The 18,429-nt window shown below is 38.9% G+C and overlaps 1 protein-coding gene across 2 annotated transcripts in view; it reads left to right on the top strand.

The window, feature by feature from the left end:
* Nucleotides 1-7,705, top strand: part of LOC124282417 (neuronal acetylcholine receptor subunit alpha-10-like) — a 238,299-nt gene extending 230,594 nt beyond the window's left edge. For both annotated transcript variants that reach the window (XM_046718405.1, XM_046718406.1), the window contains one exon: nucleotides 4,323-7,705. In XM_046718405.1, the coding sequence (XP_046574361.1) occupies nucleotides 4,323-4,849 (527 nt within the window). In that variant the 3' untranslated portion in view covers nucleotides 4,850-7,705. The remainder of the gene's footprint in view (nucleotides 1-4,322) is intronic.
* The last annotated feature ends 10,724 nt before the right edge of the window (nucleotides 7,706-18,429 follow it).

Genomic DNA, 18,429 nt, shown 5'->3' with positions numbered 1-18,429 from the left:
ACTCGTTCATGAAGTACTTAACGTGCTGTGTGTGCTATATTCGAAGACGCCCACATTCAAACTTGAAGGTAAGCGCTGGGTCGAGTTTATCAAACCTCTTACTAAACTCCCCCCTCAGTGAAACTCGAGCAATACTCCAAATATAGCTGTCTGTCGATGGTACGTGGATTGGTTTTGATAGGGGATGTTCTCTGTGTTCACCTCTCTCTCCCTTGAGGTATGGCATACGTATTAACCCAAGGAAAGCAATAACCAGTCGCTACAGTGGCCAAACTAGACTCTGAGTAATCTTTGCCTGAATAATCTCGATCAGAAAATGTTTAAAACATGAAAAATAAGGAGATATTTCTGTTATTTATACAAAGGTGCTTTCCATTGTCCATCGATTGGATACAGTGCATCTAGGATTACATTTCTACAGAGCTTAGGTCATTAATTTCAAGTTGTCGATCTCGGCTGGTCTGTCTGACATCTCCATGCCTTGGTCTATTTACACTATTATAATCTTTGGCAGTTTAATTCGAACTTCTATTTACACTGTGAATGACAAATGACGCCCCAGTCTGCGAATGACAAGTCACAGGTCAAATGGTCGTTCTTCGCCTCCCTATATATTTATTTGTAGAGATACGGTTCAAATTCGAACAGAATCAATATCGCAATGGTCCTCGATAGCAATGTAAGGGGAACGTTGCAGATTGATGTATCTGAACAGCCTGGGTTGAATGTTATCGCTTAAGACAGCGCATGGTGTATTTGATTCTAGTATCCCTTACCAATCTTACATAGAAAGAGGAGACATCTCAAATCTGAAAAAAGTCCTCCGCGTGATAAATATCTTAAAATTGGGAGAGTGTTTAATGGAGTGGACGGCATGAAGTATACGAATCCAATTCCATAAACTCAGAAAGTGACAGTTCATGAGTGATTTGTTCTCGTTTGTATTCCGTTATCAAGGGGTTTGAATAGTTGGCAGTCTGAGTCTGTGACACGATGCCCGTAGAAGAAAAGGTGACTTGAGGGTGATTGCCTGTGGTTATTGTAATGTCTGTGATACTTTGATCCCTTGTCTTGTGGAGCTTCGTTAAAATGCCAATTAGTTTTACCTTTTAACAGCGGAACACCACGCAGTCAGACCTGCCCACGACTTTTCCAGTTTTCAAGAACGTTTGTATTTTTTTATTCAGAAAGGATGCTTGTTAATGTAGTGTTTCTTTATTTCACTGACAGATGAAGACAGTGTTTCGTTTCAAAGATGCTAAAAAGTCATGTCTACTTCTGACTTGTTTTATGCAGATCTTGGTTTGTAAACGTAAACGTAAGCGAGTTAGCAGTTAACTGTAGTCCAGCTTTTCAGAGCAGAGTTTATCTATCGACTGAGAACACCCTATCCATTTTAGTTGAGTGTTTCGACCATGTTAGGTTACTATGGACGGTTACAACGAAGGGCATTGACGTGGGTGTTAAGTTAGCATTCCTACTGTTAATGAGTAAAATATTCTTACTTTTAAGATCTGGTATATGTCCCAAATTTAACGAGTGAAGATGTGCAAAGAAGTGTTCTGGTAGCTCCTTTCAACAAGACTGATTAAAATGCAAAACGTCCACGGTGGAGAATAGTCCTTCCCGATCATCACCCGAAACAGATTACTTCGAACTTAAATGCCAAAGTTCCTGTGAATATCATATGAAGGGTTCACTGAAAATGTTCTCGAAAAGAGTGCTCTGGCACCCGCCACTCACCCAGTTTGCATAAAAGAGCAGATGTTTGTTTGTTCCTTAACACCAAACAACAGAACTAGCTACTGCGACTATATGCAACCCAGTCTTCTCAAGACAATCTAGTGACACGACATCACGTTTACTGTCAAAACTAAACCATTATGTAAATTATAAGTCCATCATACGTCATCGCTCATATGCTAGTCCAAATAAGAATCAAAGAATCAATTGAACCCCGTACAAAAGGTTAATTTCCGAAATTCATGGACATAAAATTCTTTCACCATCCGAAATGATGGATATATATTGTTAAGAGTTACAGTACAAACTTGTCGTGTCAGTGCCAAATTCCAGTCAATAGGGCAAATGCGATGTATCTGTCACATTCTTGTCCATTGTCGCTATATTTGTCCATTTATTTCTTGATAATGGTAACACACTCTAACCTGTTACACTAAAGTGGTGGACACCTTTATATTTTACTTTAGTGATATATTTCAGTCTCAATTTTCAAAGCAACAAAGCGTGAACTGATTCTTGATGGAACCATTAACCTTCGTGTTGTAAGATCACTTGAGTTGAAAATTCGTTGAAATTGTAGAAACTGTTCAATTAGGATCTTACTCTGCGAATTGCAAGACAGTAAGCATTCGGTTAATCGATGGCTGGGACGCCTATTTTTACACATCAAGTGTAAATAACATTCAAACGCATATCTTGACATAAATATAACACATTTAAATCTTATGCTAGTTAATTGTAGTATATGAAATATGTTCGCAGAAATCTTTGTGCTGTTGCTTAAATAATTCATTTATTTGACTCTGAGGACTCCCCATTCCCTTGTCCATTGTTTGGTATCCCACTCCTGTCTGGAGATGCTCACATGCTAAATATACGCAGACATTGAGCATGGTTACAACGTATGTCTCACCCAAGTTCCCCCTTTTGTCTCGGGGGAAATTAAACGTGGCGAGTTTGAAACGTCTTTAGAATAGAAACACATAATGTAATGGAAACCTATGTTCGGGTTTCACACATAGATACAGAGATGCACCGCCTTCAGATGGAAGAGACAGTAATTGCATCACCCTTTTCTTATTGTGGAGAAACATGTCACTGTTTTCTTCTTTAACCTAACTATCACCAGCAGCAGAAACCCCAGGCCGAGAATTGTTACATTGACTGGCTCCCATGATAAGCTTTAAACTGACTGGTATGTTTCAACAGAAGCACATTGCGTGCAAACATTGACATTAAGTCCTCACGGATTCGATTGTTTTTCTTTTTGTACTGGTTTTTAAGATTCCCTAAGACACACATGAAGTTAGCAGTGCATGGGTTAAGTTAACTCCGTAAAATTTACTTTTCGATTTTAAAATGATTATGTTTTGTATCGGCGTATATATGATTGTCCACGATGGCACGTCAAAGTGGCGCAAGGCATATGTATCACTATGTCTGCTGTTGTCCAGATATATTCATAATGACCGCTGGAAGAATATTGGGTTGCATTTTATGTGTCAGTCGGTCGCCACCCCCACCATATCGTGAGTAAATCACATCAGACCCCGCGTAAACAAATTAGTAATTCATGCGTGGTATTAGTTTAGGAAGCGCAATCAGTTTCGGGCGATCTTGACAATCATTACTGCTGATTGTCAAGTTAAAGTGGGAATACATCACGAAAGCCCTCGACGCACATTGAGTGTGTCACTGAAATGTGAGATGCTTGTTTTTCATTCTGTCAGCACATCTTAATGTTCCCTGACTCTATTTGCATCCACCTGTCGTTCGTTGCGAATAGCTAAGTTAAGGATAAATTAAATGCTGGGGTTGTACATAGCACCATTTTATGCGTCCGGTTATGCTGTGACTTTAGTAAAATTGTAAACGCTAGCAATTAACGCACATCTGGACATTAAATTCCCATGATGTACACAATTATCGACTTAAATCACTACTCGTTATATAACCATCCAACGATAGTAGGCGATAATATGTCTATGTGGCTAGGTTTTCATAAGACATGACAGGAATTCATTTCTTTATATGTTGCTATGATGCCTTGATTTCAATTTATTGTCGCAGCATTTTTATTGTTTTTCTTTAAGAACGGAAACTGTCAACTACCTGAATTTTAACGTTATATACAACCAACAACCATTTCTACGCAAAGAAGCCAAGTGCCAAAAGGGATACAAATAATTGTATATGTTAGAAAGCAGCATCAGTACCACGCTGATCGAACGACAGTACATATACACTCAAAAGATATTGGCACACTTCGTGAACGTGTTATGTGCATGTGAATATGAACCATTTTTCAAAATACAAACTTGCATGCAGAATGTAGTTAACTCAAGCAGTTATCAAGACAAACATATAGATTAAGATTTTAAGAACCAAGCATATATAATAATCATGACATGCGCATGAAGCGACAATCATACCACACATAGTAAAGTCACACATGCACCGGAAAGCCACACTCACAGATACATCGGCTGTATGCTAATTCTATTATTTATGTATTGGTCGTCATGCTTTCCTCTTTTGCCAAATGACATCTCACTTGTAAAATATAATTTTGTTTTCAGGAATCTACCTGACAGTTACCATGGCGATGACGTCACTGTCCATCATACTGACCGTGTTTGTTCTACAACTCCATCACGTTGGCCCCCATCAGAAGCCCGTTCCAAGATGGCTGCGGTCCCTGGTATTTGACATCTTTGCCAGACTTGTGTGTATGTGTCACTCGACCGATTCAATGAGAAACAGAAGACAGGTTATAAAAACAGATGATGTGTGTCTGTCCACATTCATGGAAACCATTGACGGTAGCAATTGCAATGGGTCTGTTCCATATAATGGGATGCCACTCGCTCATGAACGTATGCTGGATCGGGGGGACCACACGAACGACAGGATAACCAGTCATCTGAAAGGTTTGGTACGTCGTCAGGACAGCGAGGAACGTCATCAGGATGTGGTGAATGAGTGGCGCTTTGTTGCCCACGTCATTGATAGGCTTCTCTTCTGGATTTTCCTTATAGCTGCAGTTGTGTCCTCTATCACGATTTTGGTGATCCAACCCTTCCTTAAGCCGGAGCACAGCCTGTAATTCATTTGTCGAGAGGAGAGATGTGTACCGATTAGAAGTGTTGGATACAAACAAATCAGGAATAGCTTCAGCCAGCCTGGAATATCCTGGTCAAGTTCTGCATTGCATAAACCGTGCATAGTTGTGTTATATGTTTGGCCGTATCAGGAGGAGATAGATAAACGCTTTGACCTTGGAGTTGGTGTTAATATATATTTCACAAAGAAAGTAACCAGAGCGTTATGCACCAATATTAAAAGATACCTGGTTTCAGAGAATTACCATCTGTGTAATTAGAATTTAAATAGCATTATATATAGACCAGCAATAATATGTCAACTATGTACATAACTATCATTAATTATTATTGATTCTTTACAACAATTAAAGAAAAAATAAACACATATTGATTATGCATTTAAGTTCACACCTAAATTGTCTACAATGAGAAGTGATTTGTACAAGACTCGAGATCGGGTCGAGGGAGCTTTTTGCAGTAACGATTGGTTGTAAAACCGTTGAATTGCTGAGGGTGAGCTGTTACGGTATTGTAGAATGCATCGTGAGGAAGGAAATCAGCGTTACGAATGAGAATGATACGGTTACGTCTCCCTGTGATTTTCTGTGTGCGCCATGGATGATTTTAAAAGGAGCCATGATGTGCTTGATGGGTAGATTGAAGAGTTTGGGTAAATGAAGGCCTTCCCAGTGAAGTAATCATGCAATGATGGCCCTACTTCAGTAGAAGCTGACATTATCAACCTCCAAGAGGAGGGGCGTCGTTGAGTGTTAAACTGATGTGTGTCTCGGCGATGATTTTTCCATCTTAGGTACCTACACAGTCTAGGATGATGAATTTGGTCAACCCTTCCAACGAACTAACATCAGTATCGATTACTCTTTATGTGTATGGATTTCATTTATTTTAACATTTTTCGCATTTCTGTGAGTGACAAGAAAGTATTTTTAGCGTGCAGAGAAGGGTTTGAAAATGGCACCTGGACAGATAATACCAAATATCGATCGTACCTTTCTTTTCTTTTGTAACAATGACAGGTACACTGGTGATTTATTGATAATACAAATGTGATTAGGTTTGTCATACCTGAAAACAATGCAAACACATGTTTGTCGTTAAGGACAACTATAAAATCCACAACATGACATCCAGTATGTGTTAACATTTCAGCGCACAAAATGCATGTATAAATTTTGACACCGGCGTACGCATAAAGTATGTGAGACTCTGTCCTCCTAGCTAAAACCCCCAATTCATCCCGCAAGGATAGAACTATTGTTGACTCCGTACGTGACTATACCTCCCAAACATGCTTAACTAATTATGCAAACAATGACCACAACAGAGCTGAACTGACTGCTTGGTTTCTCAGAAAGAAAAACTATAGTTTTTATTTTTCTTATGCTGTTGGTAGTGACTATTGGTGTAGCCATAGTGTTATAGTGAGGGAATGTGACGTGTTTGTTAGATAGAAACATATTCAAACTTTCTTTTTCTCCTGTGCATGTGTAACTGCACTTTATAAATACTGCACATCGTTATCCGCTCACGTCAACACCTAATTTGCTGTTGAATGAGTGTGTAATACTATTTATTTTGTACCGTATGGTTATTTATTGCCACAGATATCCATTCATCATACAGACATGTATGTCATACATGCATTAACTAACCATCAGCGTATATTTTCCACGTAGCCAACCCAAACAACCTTGAAATGTAGTAATATATTTTATAGCTCAAGTAAGAACAAGTTCAAAAGATTCGTAGCTTGAGAGCATCTCAGAACATTAGAAATTCTGGGCTGCATCATCAATGGCTGATATATCTATTGGTGCATGGATATATTTAATGCCTAAATGTTGTTCTGTATTTGTGTGTCAGAGTTCGCCCTAATAACTGTTTTCATGTTATGTACAGATGCATACAGATCTTCAGAGCGATGAATACATATTGAATCCTTCGTTGAATGCATATTAAGTTTCCGTAATGCCTTTATGCTGCGGGTGTTTGAAGTGTGCTAATATAACTGATCCGATCTCACAGCATAATGTTATGGGTTATGCCGTGTATATTCCCGAGTAATCAGATTCTAAAGATAGTTGTCAGTACTAAAGAGCTCTTCCCAGAATGTAAATAAACAGAAAAATGAATCAAGGAGTTGACACAGTAACGACTGCCTTAATAAAAAAATACACGAAATAACAGAATGTATCATGTAAATGTTCCAACGTGGACCTTTCAAGATTTCTCACGAATTCATCTTGAGGATTAATACCACTAATGACTGATGACGTTACAAACCACAGACGCATATATCTAAATTGTTTTAAAGTTGTGTGCTGTATATTATCACAATGCCATTTAGCTATTTATCTTGACGATTTCGATTTGTGATTCGTGACAAGAAGGATTATTAACGGTTCCTTTCTTGTACCGTGCACAAATACTATTAGTCATACTTGAGCGCTACCGACTATATTGTTCTACAGTGGTACAAAACGCCACTGCCCAACGTCCAGCAACCTCTACCAGTCGGACCAGTTCCTTCACTGACACGGGTCGTGGTCCAGTGATCTATGCATTGAATATAATTGCGTTCCATACCAAATATCGATGTTTAATATTGAGATAAATGTATACACTGTGTCCTTTTGCACCCTTATATTCGATGTGGGATACTTTCGAAGTCAATGGCTTTATGTACTCCTAGCTTTTAATTTTAATGGTTTGTGTTGCAAGAAAGTATAATGTCACCGACGGTTGGCACGATTAGAAAGAAATATGAAAACGTGACTTTGTATAAATGCATAATGAATTCGTTTTGAATAATAAATTGTAGAGTAAACCATTTCGGATATGACCTCCTTTTGGTCCTTAGGGCGGTTGGGTAGCCAAGTGGTTAAAGCGTTGGCTCGTCACGCCATAGACCCGGGTTCGAATCCCCATATGGGTACAATGTGTGAAGCCCATTTCTGGTGTCCCCCGCTGTGATGTTGCTGGAATATTGCTAAAAGCGGCGTAAAACCAAACTCAAACTCAGTCCTTTTGGTCCATTCCTGTGAACATTCGGTGTTTCCTTGAATGCACCTCAATACCTCAAGGAGTGGTATAGGTTTCAACTGGATCCCATAACGGCTGTCATATTTCTTCAACATTGTGTTAAATTCATAATATGTTTATCACACTGTCTTGCGTTTTCTAATGACTAAAATGTTCTAGAGTTCTTTCATTCTTCTGTAGCGCGCAATACCTGTTCCAGTGATGTATCATTAGCTATCTGTTTGGTTATATGACTAGTAATGTTGCATTAAATGCAAACAATGGGTATAAGCTAAGTTCCTATAAAGGAAATGAAAATATGTGTTAATTCATTTATCTTATTATAAGCCGAAATGAAAGCATCAATTTCATTCTCAGTATCATGTATTTGATTCCTGGCATTTCGATCATACAAATCACTTGTCAGATGTCGACAGCCTTGAAATGAGCTCTCTAGAACGACGTGTCCAATCGGTGAATTGATGATGTTTTTCAAATTAACAGAAACCGTGATTCAAATGTAACTGTCTGTTTGTCGATGTTGTCCCTGTTGACAGAACAGAAAAGTGATCCAGAAAAGTGGACCAGATAAGGAAAAGTTAACAATTGAGATATATATATATATGTATATGTATATGTGTGTATATGTATATATATATATATATATATATATATATATATATATATATATATATATATATATATATATATGTATATATATATATTGGGGGAGGGAGAGGGGATTATGGTCTCAGACTGTTTAACACTGTTCCAACAGAGAATGGTTGAAGCAGATACTTGGGATGAATGAGGTCTGGCGTCCGGTTCTCCACGAGGCGTTATTATCAGGACGCGGAAGAGGAATTCGGTGTATGTAACTAAGTTGCAGGTTTCATCAATGCACATTGACTACCCCATTATTTTCCAAATTTGACGTTGGCGTGATAGGGCCAGACGATTTACGTGATTAGGATGTATAAACTTTATAATACGTACATAATGTAATTCAGCCAGATAGGTAGACTGCTTGTGGCAATCCATGAGAAGAGCAGTACCATACGTCATTTGATTGTTTTAGACGTATGGAGTACGTCAACCCGTTTTCCGAGTATTAAAATGCCACTAAAACGTGAAGACTTATTTGTTTATCAATACAATATGTACTCGCTTTAAGGATATTTTTCATTGTATTTCAGATTTTACAGTCGCGAGTTGTATGTTTCGTCATGGCGCCCTAACAAAACTGCTAACATTATTATGAATAACATTATCAAATATATCTCACAATAACTGTGTGTGTATAAACGTCTCTCAGTCTGTCTCTGCTTTGGTGCATGCAATGACATTGCTCATGTTTTTATTTTCCCTGTGTGATATGAACTACAGTGGAATAGAACAACCCTAAGTTGGTAAAAAGTAGCACCCAATCGTTCTTGTAGACCCGAGTTTCTTGAATGGCGTTTGCCAAATAGTCTGTACAGATGTGATGTGAGAGAAAACCAACAAAAACATACTGTATGATTTGTGTAAATAAATTACAGATATTTCGTAAAGTTGAGTTTTGTTTTGCTGAAGGGAATGACCATCCTAGCTATAAGGCGAGGGGAGTTGCGTCCCTTGGACGTCTTGGGACCATTTGATCATTAGTTCGAATCCCAGATTCGACCTGGGATTCGAATTTAGAGCGGCTTTGAATCAAAGCAACCCATTCAACACTTCATGTACCTTTTCATCTCGTGTTTTACTGAAGAAAATACACAACTGAGGGAATATAACATAAGGTGATCGCATCATGTGTAAAAGAGGCAGTTGAACATTAACACCACTCTAAGCATTGTTTCGGTTGATTCACGCTGTATCACCTATTGGTACCGACAATTCAATATTCGTTTTGGGATATGAGCTTGTTGACAAAAGGAAATTAACATATATTCTTCGAAGATTTTTCAAAATAAAAACACCTGAATTCATAAGATATGTATTTTGCAGCAGAATCAGCTCAGGGGCCGACAATTCAATATTCGTTGGAGGAGAGAGGCTGAAGTTGTCAGCCACGAAACATATATTCTTGGAAGATCATTAAAATAATTAAATTGAATTTAACAAACAAATTTTGTTTTGCGAAAATGTTTTGCAGCAGCAGCTGAAAATACATCTAAATGTAATCTCCCTAGCAAATCTCAACATATACCGACGGTGAGAAAACCGATACATGTCTATGCATGTGAAGCTTATCAGTAATGTGTAATCCATGGGTACAGGTGTGGTTCTACAGACCAAGAACCGACCTGTTTTTGCACCCTCTAAAGCCTCCAGTTCAGTACAACATCCCGACCTCAGCGTACCACTGCTACACCAAGTCTTCCCTTTTTACTTATCTGAACCTTTCATGGTATATCGACGACCTAGACCCCTCTTTGGTTAAGAAACACGTTCTTCGTGAAAAACATAGAACCCATACGGCTTGGGCAAAGGTCAACTGAAAACATTGTCTACAATGCAGCATTTCAATGGATCAATCTCTGGTCCTTTCACTTGTCTAAAGGCATTCTTGTTCAGACTCTTTTATCGAATTTAAAATCAATACCAAAACCCAGATCTATTTGTCTTGCAACTATGACCAAGTATCAGCAAACTTTTCCAATATATTATAGGTAGCGATGTGAGCGTTCATCTTGTACTGTAAAATTCCGGCAATTCCGACTATATCATGACCATGTGTTTATTGATCACTATCAACACAGTGATGGTACTAGGTGTTCGTGAAAAGGTGAGCGCAATACACCCCACACCCCACACCCCACACCCCACACCCCACACCCCACACCCCACACATGCAAAAGTTAGTTATTGATCATCGGGAACCTATAGTACAAGTCAAAACATGTACATAATATGTTATCATCATCATCATTATCATCATCATCTTCTTCTTCTTCTTCTTCATGATGATGATGATCATCATCATTATCGTTGTCGTTATCACCATTCAACTAATTCCACAGGAGCATCGTCATCAAAACTAGTAATCATTAAAACCGATGAGCTGCTGTTACACCTGCGGTCTACTCTCAGAAACCGTCCACGTTCACCCTTCTAGAGATGTGCAAGGACAAACAAGGCAGGGCTGCACGCCCACTCTGTACTTAATGTTGTCTCGTGAACATCGTGTTACTGTCAGTCTCCATCAATGGCCATATGTAACCTTAGACAAATGACTAAAGCAAACACTGGGTGTGAACATAGTTACTTGTAATTAAATCTCTTCACAGGCAGACACTGTCAGAGTTGGAACCTATTTTGTATCATCATATCTGTGACAAAACAACAAATATGATAATGTATGGACCAATCAGAAACAACAAACGCATGCAAAGGCAAGTCAATAAGAGATTTTCATTGGACATTATTTTCGTCACATTTTGCATATTGAATTCTACATTGCAGAACGTGAAGGTAGTAGACATATATTGTGCTGGTTTCGCAATAGTATAACCCTATTTAACAACTGTAACTTTGTTGTCATAGTGAAACAGTTCTTGACTGTAACCCCTAATCGTTTTTACCGGCTTCAACATGCATGTATGAACAATTAAGCAGTGAAACATCAAAGACAGTCATGAAATGAAAAAAAGAAATACCGTTAAGAAATTAAATTAAGTTAGGGAAATACTTGTGCTAGGTTACGTTATATTCTGTTTGACATTTCTACCCTTATTCAAACGAGTAAATGTAGTATTTACGTTTCAAGGTATGAAAACTGGAATTCCACACATTTTCACCTGTTAGTTTAGAGAAATAAAGTGTCAAGGCCTGCCAACTCTAGCTGCTTTACCTCGTGTGAAATGATTGGGGGATCTGAATGTTTTTGATGTAGGTCATAAGCTCTGTGAATCACAGATAAGGATACATTGGGATGTGTATCTCACCTGTTAAAACTCTTGACGATTGATAAAGTATCATTTTATCAAGCCATATTAGCAAATTGGCCCGCAGTGTGTGATATTTGTTCACTGGGGTTAAATCAAGGGATTTTTGTTTCATCGCACACTGTTTTTCACTTGTTCGGTTACAGGTTGTACATTCGAGAACGCAGTTAAGAGTAAAGAAAAAATCGACATAATTCATAAAAACTTACTGTCATGGGCATTTAGGTCCCCTCTTCATTATGTGTGCATTCGTTTTGAAAACTGTGCCAGTTCATTTCATTAAACATGTTATTTAATGGAGACATAGATTAAGAAGTAATGCCATTGTTGTATCCGTGATGGTATTACAAAGCTCTAAGCTAGTGCTTTCCCCACTAGTCGACAGGCCATCAAATAGAAAAAAAACCGATGCGATGATAATGACTTTTTGTCCCTTTCATCCTTTTCATTAAACGTACGTTGAATATTAATCTCGTGATAGAATCTGATTTCTTTTAGATCATTTTCCGGCGGTCACATTGGACCCTTAATAATCCAATGTTTTAATTCAAACTAGATACTCGCAGACTAAAATATTCATTAACTTATAGTAAATTCATGTCATGGCACACAGAAGAAATCGAACCTCATGACAAGCGTTAATTTTATTGAAGAATTATATCTATTGGGACTTTCTGTCACATTCTTTAAATAACTTTCCTGAGTGATACAGTATTTATGAAAATAACTTTTTGGGGCAATCATATTAGATGTGATTATCGGAAGTACTACTACAGCAAATATTACATAACCATGATTATTGCAATGATATTCACATCACAATCAGTGGCGTAAACGATAAGCAAAAAACGTGGTTCATCTGAAGGGTGTTTGACGAGCATCAGTGAAAAAACTGCCTTCCCTATTGGAATGTAACTTGTATTATAACAAGGCACAGGGTGATTGATTTGTTCCAATTTGATAAAATGTTTTTGAAGTACAAACCGATACCAGCACTATTCTGCTGCCATTCTCTGACACAAGGGTCGTTATGCCAGCAGAGAAAGTGAAATGAGGTGTTTTGCCGGTCACAACATCGAACTCAGGAAAATGATCGGTTTGTCGATAAGTATTTATGTGAGGTCAAATCATTAAATGTCAAATACCTCTCATGCCTTGGGTGAGTTAAGAGTGGTGTTTTCCGGGCCAATTTGTCGATATGTCATCCCTGCCATATTTCGGGATTGCAGCAAGAAATTGCACGATTGCTATTAAATGTCTTCTGCGTAATTTGGGCCGTTGCACAACTTCTTGTGTGGGCTCTTTTCTTAGAAACACATTTCTTCTATTTGAATATTACCTTTACGATTGTCCAAATACACCAATGCTCTCATCGCGCTGATCGCCACATTGGCTAAATGTGTTTGAACACAGTTCAATATTTACGATTTGTGAATGTGTTTCTTCAATTCTTTAACAGGATCACTTCATATAGATCCATTTCTGGCACGTCACCATCGCCTTCAAGCTTCCCTGTTGATCTGAACTTCGAGGTTAAGACATTTCGCATCATTTCAAAAGTATAACCAACTGGCCATAAAACAAATAGATCAGTAGGTCTAGTAACAGACGCGATGTGGTTTGCCATTTGTGGTGATGAGCATATGTTTAAGATATGCTTTTATTGAGAGATGGCAAATTCTACTGTGAACATTGTAATTTTTACTTGCATAACCTGTGACCAAAGTACTAGTCAAGCATTACACGTTACGTTGTTATCTTACTTAATTTCCTTGAATCTGTTTATAAGTAACAGATAATCTGTTTGGCGACACCAATACATGTATAACACTCATATTTGATTACAAACCTAGCTTTTAAAAATCACCGATGTCCAGACCAGAAGAAGTGGGATCTGTTCTGTTGACAGTATATCGACAAAGCGAGCTCAGCAGGCATTTTATGGTCTTTCAACTTTTCAAAGCGATCCTCTCAATCACAGTTAAAAGCGCTAACTTCTTTTTGAGGCTTTGTATCAAACGTACATTTGACGAAAACTGATCCCTGAGACGTGACAGTGAAACTCACATCCGTCAAGTAGACCCTTCAACTTTCGCCTCTTCTCATACAACTGGATTTTTTACAACCACAATAGATATTTTGCAAAGCCAGGGCAACATAATGTGGTTTTGATGTTGTAATTGAATGTGTTGGTATTAAAGATGAAAACGTGCAAGAGTATGATAATTATTTTAGTAATTGAAAACGTATTATCATTTCATGTCGAATGATGTTTGGTTAAGTTGTAAAATATCAGTTTAGTTGCTACATTGGCTAATGAACTTAATTATTATTTTTCTTTTCAAACAGTACCACATATCTTTCTTCTTTCCTTTATTCTATTTTTAAGCTCCAACGAACAAGTCGTCAGAATAAGAGTTTGACGGACACATTTGATATGGAATGTTTGCCAAAAAAAATTAGCGTTGAACCATTATTTCATAAAATAGTGACTTGAACTAGAATCCACTGAACAATTTGAGTAATTACAGAAGATTGTATTTAAAATAATATCAGAGAGCATTGGCTGTCCTTATTTGACAATCCGGTACAACCATGTCCTAATTTAGATCTCGTATGTATTTTCAGAAGCAAACGCATAACCGTAATTGCATCGTGTAAATGTAAAGAGCTGGAGACTGTAGCAAGATGGCAAGCGAGGCGCTTTATTAGGATCATTACACCAATCCGTAGCTGCTCATGAGAAATACCAAACTGTGTCTTTCAAAAGAGGCATCAAATACCGGCGCCAGGGAACTGGACAGGGATTGACGTCTGTGCTGTGTGATCACCCTCATTTCAAACGGAATCAGTAGCTAGGCAAGACAGGGTGGGGGGAGTCATTCATGGAACTGGAGAAAGGCATTACTTTACGAGCTAAAGTGAGATTGATATAGGTGACTACGAGCCGTACAGCAGTAATGAATGAATGTAGCTTGCACGGAGTGATATGCTGAATATTATTATATGGGGATGTGGTAGGCACATTTACAGCGTGTAGATGACCACTTGGTGATTCAACCTGACTTCAACGGACGTAATTTAGGGCAGGGGTAGACCTGTTGGGCACTGGAACAGTTATACTTGTCAAAGATGATCTGCTTGAAATGCTTTTTGGCGCATTTGCTTTTGCTCAGTCATAATTTTATTTGATTTAGGTACATTTACTGTAACATTAAGAAAAGACAGCTAGATAGTAGCGTGATATTTAAGAGAATATATTTATTTACTTTTTTAAACTATTCTGAACTGCAAAGTTTGTTTTAAAGTCCTAAGCAACTAGAACCATTCATCTAGTTCACCAAAGGAAACGTCAGTGGGGCAATGGGTTGGCTTGTTGGTTGAAGAGCGAAACTCGGATTCAATTCTTCACGCAGTTTAAACTTTAAAAGTCATCCGTCACTGTCATGATGTGATTGCATATTTGTAGACACTTTGTATGACCAAACTCAGTGCCTGCTGCCAGCCCACATCAACATTTTTAGATCATTATGGATGCTGTCAAAGACACGTATTTGAAAACAGGCCCAAAAAGTAGAAAGAGGTCTTTCGGTGTACGGTTAAGTCACTGTGTATTGTTGTCATTGATAGAATGTACAAACTGAAAAAGAGAGGAAACAGAATTGAAATAAATCTATTCTGTCCCGACCCTACATGAAATGTTTGTATTTTCGTTCCACGTACAAGGCCTCAAATGTAAAATATATTAACCATCACTACATTGTTCGTATTACCGAAGAACCACACCACACCACATCACTCCACACACCACACCACACCACACCACACACCACATACACCACCACAACACACTACATACCACACACCACCACGCCCCGCCACGCCACGCCACACCACACAACACACTACATACCACACACCACCACGCCACACCACGCCTCACCACACGCCACCTCACGCCACGCCACACGCCGCGCCACGCCACGCCACACAGCACACTACATATCACACACCACCACGCCACACTACGCCACGCCAAACCACACAACACCCACACCACACACACCACACCACACCACACCGCAACACCACACCACACCACACCACACCACACACACACACACACACACCACCACACACTACACCACATACACTATGCCACACCACACCACATGCCACACCACACCACACACACACACCACACCATACACACACCATACACACACCACCACACCACACCACACCACACCACACCACACCACACCACACCACACCACACCACACCACACCACACCACGCCATGCCACGCCACGCCACACAACACAACACAATACCACACCACACCACACCACACCACACCACACCACACCACACGCCACGCCACGCCACGTCAGACCACACGCCACACACCACACACCATACCACACACTACACACAATACCACACAGCACACAACACCCTTCACTCACTCGTCCAACGTAATGCAGCATATGTCAGACCGCGATCCAAGCCTCTCTAGCTCATCTGAAGCAGGCTACTGTAAGCTACATATAGATCAGTATCAGTTATCTCGCTCCAGCACAGCGGGTGTTCGTGAGACTCTATGCCAGAATGCGGCGAGATATAAAGTGAACTTTCCTATATCGGTCACTCCATGTAAATAGACATTCCATGCAAGATAATGTCGGATTCGAGAGGTCTCCACGCCATGTTCGGGTTTATATGCCTCTGACAATCTTCGATGACGTCCCTGCCGCAAACATAAACCACACAGCTCCTCTTAATGGAGCATATATGCATACGCTAAACGGCCCGAACCATCCCTATTAAGAAATAAATCCAGATGAAGCCTTTGCAAAGCCCTTGTTCCGACGGTGCGTCAAAAAAGCTCTTGATGCTTTGATGTCAAAACTCATTTAGTCTTTTTTTCCCAAAAGTATTAAACAAACTCTTTTCTGTGAGTGTTCACTGTTCGTAGCCAAACACTTGCATCTGTGTTTGGCTGCTGATGGGGCCATCATACAAACCTCGTCCATCTATGGTGTGTGTGCCTGTCCGGCCGGTGATGGACAGTCCAATTTGATTCCTTACAATTCTGCAACAAGGATGACACGGGGTGTGGGATGCAGAACAAGAGATCACCCCCCGCTGACATCTACTTCAGTTGATGTAGAATATAGACACTCGTAGAGTCACTGCTTGGTGCTTGTAAGTAGTTTTGCTGTCTCATCTGATTAGTGAGTGAGATGAGTTTTACGCCGCAATATTCTAGAGATATCACGGCTGGTTCTCGTTACGTGGTTATAACGTCTGTGGACCTGGCTTATTTGGAAATAACTAATGATTAATAGCTTTGTTTACTGGTATCTTAGACATTCTGGGTCCAAGAGCTACTGATACTTTGGTCAGTTGGTTGGGATGGACATGAAACATCGTTCATCTACATTCCATTAATCCGTAAATTGCATAATGAGGTCGATATTCAATTTAGATATGCATATTTATGTGTGTGTGTTTTGGTTTTTGTGTTTTTTTTGTTATTTTTTAGTTGGGGAGGGTCTTGTTTTTTTGTTTTTGTTTGTTTGGTTGTTTTTGGGGAATCATCTTTTACATATCTTTAAATCTTATATACTTTTCTTTATTTTTCTTCTTTTTCTTTTCATCGCTCCTAAACCATTACTCGTTATTCTGTTTGGATTAACCAGGATTCACTTAAAGATTACTTTTGTTTCTTAATACACTTCCATATCTTGTTCGGCGTCTTCTAGAAGGCTAGATATCCCCCCTGTGTATAAGAATATTTGTATCCTGCCAAGCAGTTATGGAACAGCAGATTCCTGCCTTGAAACAGACACGATGAAAAAATATTCAGACCAATTAGTTTATACGTACTCTTAAGCTAGCAAAGAACTTACCTTTTTCTTTCTTCTGGTCGTCTTGGCGTGAAATAATATTGATATCATAATACTATTAAATGGAAGATTATGGAATCGGTTTTTATTATTGCTTCCTAATCCTCCAAAGTTTCATAAATCAGGATATTAGGAAAATATTTGTTTTGTAATGTTTCTCTTGTTTTAAGTTTGGTCGATACTTTTATTTATTTAAGAAACACATGTACAACATAATGCTAAATCACATTTTAATCATAGCATCTTCTGTCTCGGGATATCGATCGGAATATTATTGCAAGGGAATTGAGAATAAATGGGGAAATTTGCTTGGTAAACTTGTCAGAATGCAATCCATTTCAAATGTCAAAGGAATTTATTGTTTCAGGATTGACTGTATACAGTGCACAGTGAACTGTGTATACTTGGATTTATAAATACGATATAGTTGGAATCGCACGATAGATTATGCTTTTGGCGGAGATTTGTTGCGAATATGGTAGTAAGGGATTTGTCGCTTTTATACATCATATTCAATCATATCGCTTCACAGTTGCGAAATTGGCGGTGGGGTAGCTTAGCGGTGAAAGAGTTTGCCCTTCACGTCGAAGACCCGGGTTCGAATCCCCACATGGGTGCAATGTCCACTCACTCACTCACTCACTCACAGTTGGGAAATATATTACGCGTGTATATGGCTTACGTGTATATTGTCAGACT

This window comes from Haliotis rubra, unplaced genomic scaffold, assembly GCF_003918875.1.
Source record: "Haliotis rubra isolate DU_JTF1 unplaced genomic scaffold, ASM391887v1 Scf3, whole genome shotgun sequence".
Classification (NCBI taxonomy): domain Eukaryota; kingdom Metazoa; phylum Mollusca; class Gastropoda; order Lepetellida; family Haliotidae; genus Haliotis; species Haliotis rubra.
Note: the sequence above shows the minus strand (reverse complement) of the source record. Positions and strands in the feature narration are given on the sequence as shown.